This window comes from Mus musculus, chromosome 10, assembly GCF_000001635.26.
Source record: "Mus musculus strain C57BL/6J chromosome 10, GRCm38.p6 C57BL/6J".
Classification (NCBI taxonomy): domain Eukaryota; kingdom Metazoa; phylum Chordata; class Mammalia; order Rodentia; family Muridae; genus Mus; species Mus musculus.
In genome coordinates, this window is record NC_000076.6 from 60,317,500 (window position 1) to 60,333,882 (window position 16,383).

A 16,383-nucleotide genomic window follows, 5' to 3' on the forward strand; every position below is an offset into this window, starting at 1 on the left:
AGAAGTGACGGCGAGGCCTATTAAGGTTCCAGCAGACATCTGTGGGCTCCCATCCTGTCCAGGACTAGAAAATTCTATCCTCCGCTGGGAGCATCGGAAAATGACTGGCACGTCAACCATCTTGAATCTCGCATAGGCTACCAAAGGGCAGGGGCTGGGGTGGGGGTGTGGTGCATCCCAACTGGATGTGGGTTAAGTGAGCCACAGTCCTGCAGGTCCTAATAGGCATGGGTATGCATGGAGATCTGCCACATACCTGCGGAAGAGTCTTCGAGCTGGACATAGCCTGGGGGTGTGAGGTCCAGCAGGGTGTAGGTGATCAGCCCATTGAGGCCCTTGTCAGGGTCCACGGCTGCCACGGCAATGAGCGTCGTGCCGGGGGTGGCCCCCTCCAGGACCCGCTCTGTGTAGTAGGTGATCCCAAAGGGCTTGAACTGCGGTGTGTTGTCATTGACATCCAGGATGTTGACCGTGAGCTTGGCTGGGGTATGGGTGTGAGTTAATAACAGAAATAGACACCTGTGTCCCACCCTGATGCCCCTTCCAAGTTCTATGGGTCTTCCTTCCCCCTCAGAGCCTAGAGGTCCCAAGCTCAGAGGACAGCAATGTCTCACACTATTTTATCTTATGTGTGTTGCTCATGCTTATGAGTGTGTGTGTGTGCATGCACATGTGCGCGTGCAAGTACACATGCATGTATGTGTGCACGAGTGGGAAGGGCAGAGGTCAACCTCAGTTGCTCTTCCTCAGCTCTATGATTGGAACTCAGCAAGTAGGCTAAACTGATTGGTCATAAAAATTCCAGGGATCAGGGCTGGAGAGATGGCTCAGTGGTTAAGAACACTGACTGCTTTTCCAAAGGTCCTGAGTTCAATTCCCAGCAACCACCTGGTGCCTCACAGCCATCTGTAATGGGATCTGGTGCCCTCTTCTGGTGTGTCTGAAGACAGCTACAATGTGCTCATATAAGTAAAATAAATACATCTTAAAAAAAAAATCCAGGGCTCTGCCTGCCTCGACCTCCCCAGTCGTGGGATTACAGGTATGTGTTACTGTGCTTGGAATTTTTATGTGGGTTCTTAGGATCAAACTCGGGTCCTCACGCCTGCAAGACAAGCACTTTACCAACTGAGTCACCTCCCCTTAAGAATCTGTCTCAACTCTGAGACTGTAACCTGTGACCTCTCCCTCCGATCTGATCATTTCTCTATCACAAGAAGAGGGACTTGTATTATACCAATGGCCTAGGTGACTCTGATGGAGCCCTTGGTCCTTTTGGGGCCGCAGTTTCCCAACAGGCTTTGAGAGGTAGGATGAAGATGGCTGCAGATCATTTCTCTGATCTAGCCTTCTTTCTTTCTCTAGCCCCTAGGAGTGGTCCCCTTAGCAAAGGCAGCCTGGGCCTGTGACCTCAAAATCTCAGGTCGTCTAAGAGATAAACAAGTATGCACGTCCCTCTGAAAAACTTGGGTTTCAGGGCTGTGAAGATAAGCAGTCAGTGTCTGCCAGGCTCAGGCCACCCCAACAACGGTCCTTGTATTACATCAGTAGCCACTAGAGAATATTCCATTCCTATACTCTCTCCCCTTCCCATCTGCCTAGCCTTCACAATCCAGCCCATAATATCCTAGAAGATATAGCACTTGCCCTCTTCTCTCTCACTGAGCCTGGGCCACTGTGGTTTGCAGCCTTGAGTCCCCTTCTTTTGCTCTTGGCTTCCTGTCCTGACCCCCCCAGTTTCCTATTCCATTCTTATCGAAGGGACAGTTCCTGACTCTAGCTTTAGACACACCCTGGATCCCATTTTTATTCTCTGCCACCCTGCCTTCTAGGGGTGCCCTCTCAGCTGATTCTCCTCCCTTTTCAGAGTCTAAGGGTGTAGACCCTACACATTGAGTGTTGAGGTGGCTGTCACTTTTCTAAGGTAGCCTGACTGAAGTCCCTAGTAGCCCTGGAAGCTGAGTCCTGGGATTTCCCCACTAGGACCAGGCTTGTACTAACTCTTAGCCCACCCAGTCCTTGAATGGTTCTGAGTGACCAATAAGAAACGCCATCAGGGAGTCTTACCGTTTGGCACACTGACAGAATGCTCTGGGAGGTCGCTGGCATTGTCGATTACTGAGAGCGTGACCTCATAGGTTGCAACCAGCTCGCGGTTCAGAGGGGACTTCACCATCACAGACCCTATAGGTGAGACCAAGTCAGATTCAGACAGAGGGTAACCCTCTGGATTCTGGGCTTCTCTGAGCTCCTGCCGCTCCGCACCCCAACCCTGATGGCACTAGTCCTTGATGGAGCCTGAGATTTGAGGCTGGCATGGCCCATACCCACACAAATAAGCTGGAGCCTATCTCTCTGTCCTTCAGCTAAGGCTAGTGACCTTGGGCAAGCTGTCTGTCAATCCTCTGTTTCCTCATTTACAGAAGGGCAGGACTTATAACAACACTTCAGGGGCTCCAGGGAATCAGAAAAATTACATGAGATTCCATCAATGGAGCACTTAGAACTTTGTTTGCAGATACAAACAAAGGGTTGGGTAATTAAAACAAAACAAAACAAAACAACAGTGTGCTTATATTCCACAACAGTGTGAATGTTCTCAGTACTACTGAAGAATACACTAAAAAAAATGGCTGAGCTGAGCCAAGCCCAGAAGCATACATATGCAACCTTAGCCATGGAGTCCAGGAGGCAGGAGGCTAGTGAACTGGAGGCCAGCCTGGCCTACAAAGCAAGACCTTATCTCAAAAACCTAAACCAAGCTGACCATGGTAGCACGTATGCCTGGAATCCCAGCTACTCCAAAGATTAAAACACAGGATTGGAGAGATGACTCTGTGGTTAAGAGCACTGGCTGCTCTTTTGGAACACCTGGTTTTATACCCAGCACATGCACACAGTGGCTCATAACCATCTGTAACTACAGTTCCAGGGGATTAAGCATGCTCTCTGGCTTCCATGAGTACTGTGTGCACATGGTACACAGACATACATGCAAGTAAAACACTAGTACACATCAAATAAAAATGAAAAAATAAAACAAATTAACAAATCAAGTTTTTAATTTTTAAGAATGTGACACAGGAGGGTGATGAGTCCAACACAACTTAAGTGAGACCCTGTCTTAAAATAAAAAATAAATTTAGAAATGGAGCTGTGGATACAGTGTGGTAATGGAGCCCTAGTTTAGCATTTATAGAAAAGGCCTTGTCAACACCCAGTACCAGATAAAAAGAAAAAAAGAAAAAAAAAGAAATTAAGATGCTCTATTTTGTTCTATGTTACAATTTTACAAATACTTATATCTAGGAAGATCTCAAGCAGCTGGCACCTGCTGAGGGACAAGTACCCTGGAGGGACAGTCTGGAGACTCCAGGTGTGGCCCTTTTTCCTGACTAAGCAGGGTGTGACATGGTGCTGGTTGCAGGACAGAAAGATCCATCTATGTTAGTGAAAAGAGCTTCCCTCTCTTTCCTGGTAACTCCCGGAGTCCCTGGCTGCCCCATTAACCAGAGAGGAAGTCTCTGGAAGTTGGAGTTTTGCTGGGCAGACCTATTGGCCAATCTGCTGGAGCCTTTCTTCTTCCTGCCTGATGGTACCTGTGTGGCTCCTCTGGTATCCCCCTCATTGGCCCTAGACCAAGACCTCCTTCTCCTTCTTAGGTATCAGAGTCTTAGGACATCCTTCCCCCTGGCAGAGCCCCTGCTGGGTTGCTGTCCTCCACAGGTCCCCAACCACAGGTGGTCACTTACCCTGAGTGGCCGCCTCCTCCTCCTCCTCTTCCTACTCTCGCTCCCCGTGCACCCGGGCTGGGGAGCGAGGTTGGGGAGAGGGCAGCTGCGTTCAGTCTGCAAAGGCTGGGCACGGCCTGAGCCGGCCCCCCAGGGCAGGAAGGGTGGGGTGGGAGGCATGGAGAGAGGCAATGGGGTGAAGCAGAGAGGAGATGAGGTGTGGGGTGACAGAACAGAGCTCAAACCTGTAGGCCTGCCAGCCGTGAGGGAGAAAGAGAGGGTTAACATTGGTTAGTTCAGGGTGCAGCGAGGAGGGACAGGGTGGGTGGGATGTGTTGGGTGGGGAGGTGGCTGTAGGGCTCAGAGCTGGCCAGGGCAAGAGGGAGAAGGGGATGAGAACCCAGTTGGAGTGGAGAGGGTTGGAGGATCTGGGAAGAAAGGGTAGGAAAACTGAGCAAGGGAACTAAGGGCCATGAGGAAGGTGGACAGAGCAGACACTGAAAAGGAAAACAGAAAGAGAAACAATCAGGGGGAGGCAGCAGGGTAGCAAGGAAGAGAAAAGTTGGGGAGCCTTGCTATGCAGGGAAGCAGGGCTGGGTGGCTCTCCAGTGATCCTGACTGAAGAGCTGGGACCCTCTTGGAGCTGACCTAGACTAGCACACAGTTCTACCAACATCTTCCCCCCCACCCCCTGCCCATGGCTATCTTTCTCTTGGGTCACAGATGTGGGTGAGATTAATCCTCTCAGACTCACTGCATACTATGACTATGGGCATTTCTTCGGTTTTAGTATCCACCCCCTATTCCTTCATGCCTCTCTACACAGGCAGAGTGTTTTTGTGGCATGCATGTGCTGAGGCTAGGGATATAGCCCAGTTGTGGTGTACTGGCTCAGCGTGCAGGAGGTGCCGAGTTTGACCCCGTCATCCTACCCCTGGTTCTTTGTACAACAGGCATAATGGCATGTGTCTGAAATCCCATCTCTTGGGAGGCAGAGGGAAGAGGATCAGTTCAGGGGCTCTTTTGGCTATGTCACAAGATTGAGGCCAGGCTGGGCTCCAAGAGAGTCCATATCTCAAAGACAAATAAATTAAGTCTTCCTGGGGACCATCTACACTCTTACAGTTTTGTGCATGCTGCTGTGGTGTGCATCCCACTCCTGTTTCTTACCATTCCAGCCAGCACTTATTCTGAACACAACCCTCCCTCCCATGGCTGTATGTCCAGACAATGGCTCACTGATGTCATGCTGTGTGCCCACCACTTTTTACCCTCTATGCTGCTAGGTCCTGGGATCTAAATGTACCCTGTCTGCTGGTGACCCTGGTCTGGACTCTACCTTAATGCAAGATTCCCAATGTCCCCATGCTATCAAGACAACAGTATATTGCTGTCTGCTGTCATCTACAGAGAACCCACACTGCCTCAGTCCATGTCTCTCAATAGTAACCACATTTAGCATTTAGTCACCATCATGTTTTTAAGACACTCCTGTTAGACTCATGCTTCTCCCTGACTCTCCAGAGGACCAAAACCATTTAACTGTTGGACCAATAGCTAACCGCAAAAATTACACTCAGCGGGATTAACCGTGAGAGATAAAATTGTGGTTCTGTTTTTATGACGGTGGAAGAAGATTTTAAGGTCACAGATATAATTTACAGAACACTTCAATGCCCATATGCACTGATCAAAGGTGTTTGTCCAAATTTCCCTATTGAGGAAATGCATACAATAACAAGGTATTGTTTTCCACTCAAACTACAATCATTAAAACTCTGCAACACCAGATGCCAGCGTGAATGTGTGGAGATGAACACTTCTGCCACACTGCAGGCTGTAGGAGCCAGAGAGGGTGGTGGATGGCGGAGGTGAGGGCCCGGCAGCAGGGGAGCAAGGAAAGGAAGAGGGATGGAGACACATCCATAGAGGATAAGACCACAAGTGCACAAAGGGAAAGAGAAAGAGGAAGAAGGGGAAGGAAGGAGAGAGGGAGGAGGGAGCAAGGACTCTGGGTTTGGGTCAGGAGAGGGTGCTAGAGCACAGCCACCTTCGTACCTGTATTGATATTCACAGCAAAGGCGTCTTCCTGGTCAGGCACCAGGCGGTCGGTGTCATCCTTGGCCACGATGCTGATGATGTGATACTCCAGTTTGGGGTTGAGGTCGAGATCGATGGCGGTGACATTGGCAATGATGGTGCCTGGCTCTGCGGATTCCAGCACGCTCACTGTCTGGATAGGGTTGAGGAACTCGGGCCGGGAGTCATTGATGTCGTCGATCAGGATGGTGACGATGGCTGTGCCCGACAAGGGAACGGTACCCCGGTCGGTGGCCACCACCGTCAGCCTGTAGGACTCCTGCTCTTCTCTGTCGATGGTGGCATTGCCAACACGGATGACTCCTGTGACTGGGTGGATGAGGAAGCGGTCCTGAGCCCCGGCTTCTATTCGGTATACCAGCTCCCCATTGAGGCCGCTGTCCTCATCCGTGGCTGTGACTTGAAGGACTGAGAATCCTGTGGGAAGCAGGAATCGAGGAGTGGGTGAGCATTTGGGCCTCTTCTTAGAAAGATCTATCAGGACCTTCTGTTTATTGTGTGTGGTGTATGTGTGTGCAGATATACATGCCCATGCACACAGTGGCCAGAGGAGGATGCCAGACATCTTCTATCAATTTTTGCCTTATTTCTTTGAGTCAGAATCTCTCAGTGAACCTGGAGCTAGACTGGTACCCAGTAAACTCTCCTGTCTCTGTCCTCTCCACCCACCCCCCCAGTAAACCCCAGTGATCCTCCCTACTCCCTAAGTAAACCCCAGTAAGATTTATTTATTTATTTATTATATGTAAGTACACTGTAGCTGTCTTCAGACACCCCAGAAGAGGGCATCAGATCTCATTACGGATGGTTGTGAGCCATCATGTGGTTGGGGTTTGAACTCATGTGGTTGGGGTTTGAACTCAGGACCTTCGGAAGCTCAGTCAGTGCTCTTAACCATTGAGCCATCTCTCCAGCATGTAATCCCACTTGAAATACTATCACTTGAGAGACTGAGGCAGGAGGACTACTGTGAGCTCAAAAGCTGCTTAGGCTACATATTGAGTTTGAAGTTAGCCTAGGCTACATTTCAGGATATCCTAAGTGACAGTTTTGAGAATTTATCTCAAAGTAATGACAATAGTGATAATAAGATGTCCTCATAGGATGGTGTAGTGGTTTAAATATGCTTGGCCCAGGGAGTGAGTGGCAGTATGAGGAGATGTGGCCTTGTTGGAGTGGGTGTGGCCTTGTGGGGTGGGCTTTGAGACCCTCCCACTAGCTGCCTGGAAGACAGTCTTCTGTTTGTCTTGGGAACAAGATATAGAACTCAGCTCCTCCAGCTCCATGCCTGCCTGGATACAGCCATGCTTCCTGCCATGATGCTAATGGACTAGACCTCTGAACCTGTAAGCCAGCCTCAATTAAACACTGTCCATTATAAGAGTTGCCTTGGTTGTGGTGTCTGTGCACAGCAATGGAAACCCTAAAACAGATTGAATGTTCTTGATCATGACAGCACACCACGATTCTGAGAAAGAACACCTAGTCTTCCGCTGCTCTTCTACTCCAGGCGTTCTGTGTCCATCCGAGTCTCTTGCCCCCACCCACTACCTATCAGCTCCTGCTGGTGCAGCAGTAGAGTCTGGGCCTGACCCTTGTTACCTGGTGGGCAGTTCTCCAGCAGGTGGACGGTATAAGTGGGAGGACTGAAGGTGGGCCAGTTGTCATTGTCATCTAGGATAGTGATGAACAGGTGGGCCGTGCCATTGAGTTGTCCAATGTCTTCAGCCAACAGCAGCAGCTCCAGGAACGGGGGTGAGAAGGCCTCCCGGTCAATGATGATCCCGGACCTCACAGTCACCACGCCTGCCACCGGGTGCCGCAGGCCAGGGAGATGAACAGGGAGAGGATACAGTTGGCAAACAGAACAAGAGCCGCCACAGCAGACACAGGGAGGAAAGACACCTCATTTCCTGCTGGTTCAGGGACCCCACATCCCAGAACACCCATGTTTGCTATGGTTGTCCCTCCGTGGTGGCCTCTGCAAGTCTCAGGGGTCTTGTCTGCCGAGAGTGACCAGGGCATAGACTGACCTGCTCTGTGGGGAGACATGCTTTCTAGATGTTCCTGTCACCAGACTGGCCTCCTGTCCTGACCAAACTGCTATGACATGACTCCTTGGGGATGCTGCTCTGGTTTGAGGATAGGAACAGTGCTTTTTTTCTGGCTGAACAGGGTGTGTTTCTGGCCAGGACATAGGACATGCAGAGAGAGGATGGGGGCTGTTTGCTTGGGCTGAGAGTCTATGTAGCACGAATTCCCTAAAGTTGCCTCTACTCTTCTTCTGGAGTCCTCCCATTGAGGCTCTGGGGGCCTAATCCAGTTACAATGTGGTCTGTGGGCTATGGGCAAAAGGGTTCTGGAAGAACCTGGGCCCATGCTAAAGATGAACCCTAGAACAGTGGTTTTCAACCTTCCTAACGCTGCAACCTAACACAGTTCCCCATGGTGTGATGACACCCCCCAACCGTAAAATGATTTTCATTGCTACTTTATAACTGTAATTTTACTACCGCTATAAATCATGACATAAATATCTGATATGGCAGGATATCTAATATGTGACCCCTGTGAAAGGATCATTCAATGCCCAAAGGGGTCTCAACCCACAGGTTGAGAACCACCACCCTAGACCCAAGCCTGGGCCAGTCCCACGACGGAATTAGCCTTTAAGCTGCTGCACAGCCCTCACCTGTGCTGTTGTCGATAACAAAGAGGTCACTGTGGGTGCCCAGGAGCTGATACGTGACTACGGCGTACACATCTTCATCAGCGTCCAGGGCCAGGATAGGCCCATTGAGCACTGTGAGGGGTGTCCCTGAGCCAGAGGAGAGGAGTCACCACGGGCCAGCCTGGTCCCCACCCTCCCCCCTCCCCGTCCGTGTCCCCATGACCATGGCTGACGATGGATGAGAGGGGGAAGGCGGGGAGGTAGGCAGGGAGGGGTAGGGAGGCCCTGGGGTGGGCCTGCGGCAGCCTTGACAGACTGAATGCAGATGCCTGGGAGTGGCCTCAAAGCTCTGCTGGGGAGAAAACACAAGAGCGGTGAGCGAGCCCCTCTGGCCTGCCTGGAGCTATGCCTGCTTCCCAGCAGCCTTTGAGGCTGGCCACTCCACTGGAGGATCTAGGGGGCTCCCTGGCATCCCACCATGTGTGTGTGTCTTGTCTGTCCATATGCATGTAGACATTGCTCTATTATAAGGTCTGACTGTACATGGCTATATATACACACTCGTGTATGCGTGTGGGCACCTGAGATCACATGGTAGCAACTGCATGCACATGGGGCACGTTCCAGTTTAGGATCCTCCGGCTGTGCCCTTGTCTGTGTGTCTGTCTCTGTTGGTAGGCACAGCTTGCCAGTGCAGGAAATATGTCATAGGGCCGACCACGTGCCTACATGTGTCTGTGCACACATGTAACTCCACACATCCCCCTTGATGCGGCAGTGTACCGGTTGGTGAATGCACCGATGGGCACACCAGCAGATTTCAAAGTCAAATCCACACAGCGGTGACATCCACCCAGAGACAGTACTATCTGGCTTTGTCTCTTTCTGAGTCAAAAAAATCAATGTCTGGGGACTCTGGGTGGGGGCAGAGAGGGGTGTGAGGACCTCCAACAGGCATCAAAGGGAGGTGAGGTCAATCAGTGCTGTGTAGGGGCAATGACTAGGCTGCCTGAGTGGGATGCTTGAGCCCTTCTTCTAATGGCAGGTCCCAGGAGTTCTACCCTACAGGGCTGCAGGGCAAGGAAGATGGGTTCATCTGTGTCCTGGGAACTCTTTTTACCTTGAATTCCTCTCTTGAGGTTAGAGTGGGGCTGCTTTCAGATCACCCCAGGCTGATCAATATCAGTGGCTACTCTTATCTCTCCTAAACAGACCTGTGGCCTCTGCAGCAGCCCTAGCCCCCAAGACTCAGAGCTGCACCCACCCCTCTGTACCGCTGGGTTCTATGTCCAGCTATGCCACTGGTCACAAAGTGTATCCCTGGCACCTGAGGCCCCAGTGTGTCTGCCCGGATACTAGGAGCACCTACCAGCAGGAGAGTTCTCCATCACCTCGGCCTGGTACGTGCCCTCAGTGAAGAGGGGGTGGTTGTCGTTTTCATCAGCCAGAGATACCAGCAGTAAGTCAAAGTCCTGTGGTGGGCAGAAGAGTGAGAAGGCTGGATGCTGTTCTACTGAAGGGGACCATGCTCAGAGATGGGGACTGAAAGCAGGATCGGGAGATCAAGTGCCATCTTGCTGGTGATCACTGGGTGATCTTCTTAAGATACAATGCCCAGACTGGCCTATCTCCACCTTCCTTCATCAAAAAGAACTGTTTGTGTGTGTGTGTGTGTGTGTTTTAAAGATTTATTTATTTATTATATGTAAGTACACTGTGGCTGTCTTCAGACACTCCAGAAGAGGGTGTCAGATCTCATTACAGGTAGTTGTGAGCTACCATGTGGTTGCTGGGATTTGAACTCAGGACCTTCGGGAGAACAGTTAGTGCTCTTAACCACTGAGCCATCTCTCCAGCCCCCATCAACAAGAATCTTAAGTCTTTTATGGGAGTGTTATGTGGTGAGAAGGGTACTTAGCCACACCACGCTGCCTACGGATGGGGGATTTCAGGTTGGAAGGTGAGTCCTGGCTTTCAGACCTTCATGTCTGATTGATGTTAGCCCAAGTTCACCCATACTCTCATACAAAGCTAGGGCCCCTAAATATGACTCTGCAGTCCTCAGATGGGGACACAGAGATGGTACCCTGTGCTTCAAAGCCCCAGGATGCACTTTGGGGTAAGACAGCACCATAGAAGCCTCATCAGACAAGTGATTCATTATATTTAGGGAAATGGAGGGAAGAGGAATATTTTATCACTCTGCCAGCTGATTCTCCTGTCCCTGAGGTCTACCTGTTTACTGGTCCAACCAACTCCCCTCACCACAGTTAATACAATTGCCACCAGTGCCACAGACACTGTGGATACTGCAGATCAACCTTCAGCACTTCTGTGAAATGTATAGAAGTCACAGTAGGCATAATGTGTGAATATGCTTGTCCCAGGGAGTGGCACTATTAGGAGGGGTGGTCCTATTGGAGTAGGTGTGTCACTATGGGCTTGGGCTTAAGACCCTCATCCTAGCTGCCTGGAAGTCAGACTTCTGCTAGCAGCCTTCAGGTGAAGATGTAGAACTCTCAGCTCCTCCTGCACCATGCCTGCCTGGATGCTGCCATGCTCCCACCTTGATGATAATGGACTGAACCTCTGAACCTGTAAGCCAGCCCCAATTAAATGTTGCCTTGGTCATGGTGTCTGTTCACAGCAGTAAAACCCTAACTAAGACAGTAGGGATCATATAAGAAAGGGCTCCCTGAGATGGCTGTCACTGGGACTGCTTTCTGTGTCAACAGAGAACCCTAACCCTGTTCAAGAACAACAAACTACAGCGCATTCTGATTGAACAGAGATGCAAAAAATTCCCAACAAAATTCTTGGAAGCCTAAGAAAGAGGCACCTCCAGGTGATCAGCATAATCAAGTTGGTTTCATTCCAGAGATGACAAGATGGTTCAGTATACACTAACAAATGCAATTCATCACATAAGTGGACCCAGAGCCAGAAATCACACGGTCATTCCAACAGATACGGATCTGACCGAGTTGGCATCCCTTTACAATAAAATCAAGCGCCTTATCAAGAATATGAGGGCCTCACAAAGGACTGTAGGCAGAGGTGGGGGTGGTATCTCCTTCATTGGTGTAGCCACTGATAAGTTGCTCATGTTCCAGAACAGAGTCCAGATGGGGAAACTGAAGTATTAAGAAAGCAGTGTGGCAACACGGCCACTTAGCTGGCCCGGAGCAGCTCTGGGGAAACAGGCACAGGATCCTAGCCCGACACCAGGAGCAGTAAGAACAGACCAACTCCAACCGGAAAGGGACCGTCAGGCAGCACCCACTGCCTTTCAGTAAGGAGCCTGTGTGTTTGACATTCGAAGGACACTGTAGCCCACCCTCCCCCTTCAGGGCCTCTAAGTGCAAGTCTGAGTCCTATGTGTGTACATACACATACATCTGGGGTCATCTGGCATCCAATGAGTGTTGGCCCTGGGCCAGGCTCAGTACTGACTCAAGGATGCAAGAGAAAAGGGAGGCTGGGAAGAAAATGAATTGGCTCAAGCACATACTGGTGGACAGGAAAACTGAGATCTGAAGCCAGCGCTTGCTAAGGCAGATGTGTGCTTCTAAGCCTGTGGCAAGCTGCCACCCGCTCACCAGGGGAGGTGTGTGTGTGTGTGTGTGTGTGTGTGTGTGTGTGTGTATTTGAGTATCCATTCTCACTCTTACAACTCTCTCTCTCTCTCTCTCTCTCACACACACACACATACACACACACACTTGGCTTCCCCACCCCCTCTCCCTCTCTCTTCCCCTCCCCACCTCTTTTACCCCATCCAACCTCAGTGTCTTGCAGCCTTACCTTCCTGGCTATGCGTGGGTTCTCCGGGTTATCCTTCACAGAAACAGTCAGCCTGTACTCTGGGATGCGCTCTCGGTCCAGGGGCCGGTTGACAGTGACAATCCCTGTCTGGGATGTGCCTGGCTGGTTAGATGAGCAGGTACTCCCCACCCCCCACACCCCAGTTACCCATGCTCTGACCACAGTTCCTAGGCAGCTAGAAGTACCTTCCCTAAAGTACCTAACAGATAAGGGTCAAAGGAGGGCACCAGGATCTTTCCAAGGAGATGGTAAGTCAGTGATAACCAAGTTCTGGGCAAACCCAAAAGAGGGACCTTGGATGTCAACAGTCTTCAGACACTCCAAGAGGCCAGGAGAGAAACTCAGGTGCACTTAAGTATGGCTCAAGCTATCTTACAGTTTGAAGTTTGGGTGTGCCCAGGAGAAGGCTTGAGGGGTGCATTAAGGGAGTGGTTGGTGGATACCAGAAAATTGCTGCTCAATAAAACCAAAGGGGGCCTGACTGACTGGGACTGAGTTCCTGTACTGAGCACCGCAATCCACATGGGCAGCGCTGGATCAGGGCAACTGTGCTAATGAATGCGCCCATAGCCAAGTGACTGGTTGATTGTCCAAGCCAAAGAAACCAACTCAGTTGTTTCTAAGCCTCCCTCTGTTGTTTAATTAAGGCGGATGGTGCTCCCTTGCTGGCTGGAATTCCCACAACCTGTCTGGCTCTAGGAGATGACTTTTTTTGGGGTGGGGGGAGGGGGTTCGAGACAGGGTTTCTCTGTGTATCCCTGGCTGTCCTGGAACTCACTTTGTAGACCAGGCTGGCCTTGAACTCAGAAATTCGCCTGCCTCTGCCTCCCGAGTGCTGGGATTAAAGGCGTGCGCCACCACGCCCGGCTCAAGAGATGACTTATTTTGAGTAGATTTTTTCATTATACTTGGTTGCTTTACTTTTTTTTTGAAAGACAGGGTCTCTTACAGCATGGACTGACCTCAAACGATGGTGCCATGATGACCGGATCTCCTAATGTCTCTGCTGTGTCTCAAGGGCTAGGATTATAGAATACAATACTGCATCCATCTTACGCTTGCTTCTTTTGATTCAGGGTTTGTAGGAATTCTGGGCTAACTGTGAACTCCCAGCAATCCTCCTGCTTAGCCTTGCAATGGCTGGCCAGGAGCTGGGTGTGTGCTAGTACTCATGGATTCTGATTAACTTTAGAACTGCTGCTGCTCATGCTTTGGGGTCCAGTTTCTTCATGACCACAAAGAAGTCTCTGCCCCAGTCTAGAACCCAGAGCTCCTCAATGGGCCTCCGGTAGGAAGGGCTGGGAGCCCTGGGCAGATCCAACCCTACCGTGGCATTGATGAAGAAGGCCCGCTCTCGGTTGCCAGCGGTGATGTTGAAGGTGAGGAGGGCATTGCAGCCACTGTCAGCATCGCTGGCCAGGACGTGGGCGACAAAGCTGGAGACAGGGCTGTTCTCACTGATGGTGACGTTCATGGGAAGATTCAGTAGCACTGGGTCATTGTCATTGATGTCCAGCACTCGGATTCCCACCAGCATCTGGGGGGAAGGGAGAGCCAGGGGTGGACGTGACCGGAGAGGATGGGACAGAGACAGAGCCAAGGTAGCAAAAACACTGAGAGGGGTTGTCAAGGGAGAGGAAGATGAAGGAGGAAAAGAAGCCAAGCAGCAGAAGGAGAGGGGAGCGACAGGTCTGAACCAGGAACAGAAATCAGAAAGATATCCAGCCCCTGAGCGGTATTATGAGGCAAGTACCCTGGAGAGCCATGATTCCTCAAGGCTAAGTTTGAGAGGCACCTCTGGTTTCTCTGGGCTAAGAGAGACCATGTTTGTAGGTGTTCAGTGTGCATCAAGGGATGCCACAGAGCTAGGCCAGGACTCACCGTGGAGCTGAGTGGCGGCACTCCCCTGTCTCGGGCACAGATGGTCAGGTTGTAGAAGGCGATGGTCTCCCTATCCAGTTCGACATCCTTCCGGACCCTCAGCACACCCTCCACAGGAGAGATCACAAACTCCCCTGGAAGCCACCAGAACAGGTCCGAGTTAGCAGGTCCTGCCTGTGAGCTCCCTCCCTCTAGCCAGTCGATCCTGAGGGTATCAGGAGCAGCTGAGGCATATGTCATCGGGGTCCTTTATGGGCATAAGGGACAAGTGGCAATTCCTGACCAATCAGCTTCTCTTGTGGCCTCCAGCTGGCCAGAGGATGACGCAGGTGTGGTGGTTGTGTTAAAACGTAGGGGTGGGGAACCTTTGTTTCTGTCTATTTTGAGGCAGAGTTTCTCATAGCCCAGGCTGGCCCTGTACTCCTTATTCTTAAGCCTCCACGTCCCAAGTGTTGGGATTCCAGCAATATGCCATTGTCCCTGGGTTATGGGGCAGTCCTCCCACTCCCCCATGACACACTCTTCCTGACCGTTTGTGGTCAGAAACTTACTAATAAAGATATTAGGCACTTTGCAAAGTGTGTTCTAGACAGGTAGAAAAAAGAGCTCAAGGTATCTGGGGAACCAAAGCAACCACTGGGCCATGTCACAGCAGAGTGTCACGCAACTGTCTATGCTGGCTGCCACCACTGACTATAACCAAAGGAAAGCGCTGTGGCCTGTCCTTTGCTGTCTGCAAATAACACCACAAGCCTAGCACAACTAGCCATTTGCCTCTCCTTAGAGGTTCATATTTCCTTTTGATACGTGCTTTCTTACAGTGGTGGAACTTCCTCCCTTGGGGTAGGGACGTGGCTCAGAAGTTAGAGCAGCACTTTGCCATGCAAGAATGAGGACGGGTGTTTGGATTCCCAGAAACCCATGTGAAGGTCAGGACCATCATCCTCCCACCCGTAACTCCCACCCAGAGGGCAGACACAGATGATCGCCAGAACCAGCTGGCTAGCATCTCAGCGAGTTCTGGGTTTAGTGAGAGACCCTGCCTCAGAGAGTAAGGTAGAAGAGGGTGAGGACGCACGCGCGCACACACACACACACACACACACACACACACACACACACACACACGCACACGCACGTAATGGAGAGGGAAACCCCTCCCAATTCCTTTGTCTTATCTCTGAATTCTTTGCCTGGTAGAGATAAGAACCTGGAATCCTTGGGCAGAGCTAGATCTCAGCCAGCTGTCTCTAGTCTCCCCAGCCTGCCCTGGTGGCCAATGTGACTGTGCAGGTAGGGAATCCTGTGAGAAAAGACATATAGGAAGGACGACCACTCCTGTGAGCACCAGGCAGCAGGCTAACAGGATGAGAGACCCTGGTTGGCTCCTGTTCAGACCCCCAGCTGAACACAGGGCGCGATCTTCCAGGCCTGTGGTAATCTGATTTCTTTCCCCTGTGGCTCAGATCTCCCCTGGACCCTGCCTGCGGAGGGCTAACAGAAATCTAACTCTGACACAAGTGCCAATGTCTGTGGCTCATGATCTTCGGAACGTGAAGGCAGGAGCTGGAGAAGAGCATCCTCTGGGCTTCCAGTGTGTTCATGACAAAACAGGCTTGAATCCCCTGGGGTTCAGAGGTTTTCTGGATAAAACCCCTCAGGGCTGACAGGGTAGAAATTTGAGAGAAAGAAGACAGAATGTGAGGGGTGAAGGGATCCGGGGGACCAAGTGGGAGCCTCTGTGGAGGACACAGAAGGGGCTGGGGCTCTGGTGATCGGTAAGGATGTGAGGTTGGCCTGGAATCCTCCTGCCTCAGCCTCCTAAGTGCTGGAATAGAAGTACGAACTTTCTTTGTTCCTTTTGGTACTTGGGGTCTAAGCCCAGAGTGAGGCACACGTCGCAGAGGCTTGGCAAAGGCAGAGGCCCGGGCATCCTGGTGGCTTCTGTTGTCTGTCTCACACCCCAGGACACTAACTCGGGTGCCCAGCTTCGGCCATGATAGCTCCCATGCCCACCTGCAGCTGGGACTTCCGCCAGCTCTTCCGCTCCCAGGCTCCCTAAGGACCTTGGCTCTCTCTGCTTAGGGGTGAGGAAGTTGAAGAGGCAGGATTTCCTGTGCCCTAGGCTCCAAGGCCTCCAAAGCTCGGGGATTCCCTTTCTTGGGGTTTCCCAGT

General features: G+C 51.3%; 1 protein-coding gene across 9 annotated transcripts in view; it reads right to left on the minus strand.

The window, feature by feature from the left end:
- Positions 1-16,383, minus strand: part of Cdh23 (cadherin 23 (otocadherin)) — a 393,766-nt gene that overhangs the window by 14,752 nt on the left and 362,631 nt on the right. For 7 of the 9 annotated variants that reach the window (NR_045556.1, XM_017313930.1, XM_030245069.1 and 4 more), the window contains 9 exons: positions 14,209-14,342; positions 13,655-13,864; positions 12,307-12,414; positions 9,872-9,974; positions 8,524-8,649; positions 7,434-7,637; positions 5,790-6,248; positions 2,068-2,184; positions 257-481 (listed from right to left, as the gene is read on the minus strand). Coding sequence is in view for 8 of the 9 variants with exons in the window: in XM_017313930.1 (XP_017169419.1) it covers positions 257-481; positions 2,068-2,184; positions 5,790-6,248; positions 7,434-7,637; positions 8,524-8,649; positions 9,872-9,974; positions 12,307-12,414; positions 13,655-13,864; positions 14,209-14,342 (1,686 nt within the window). In the remaining variant the exon portion in view is untranslated. Of the gene's footprint in view, positions 1-256; positions 482-2,067; positions 2,185-3,752; positions 3,985-5,789; positions 6,249-7,433; positions 7,638-8,523; positions 8,650-9,871; positions 9,975-12,306; positions 12,415-13,654; positions 13,865-14,208; positions 14,343-16,383 lie in introns of those variants that run through there. The other 2 variants (XM_017313929.1, XM_006513602.2) reach the window with 2 other exon arrangements.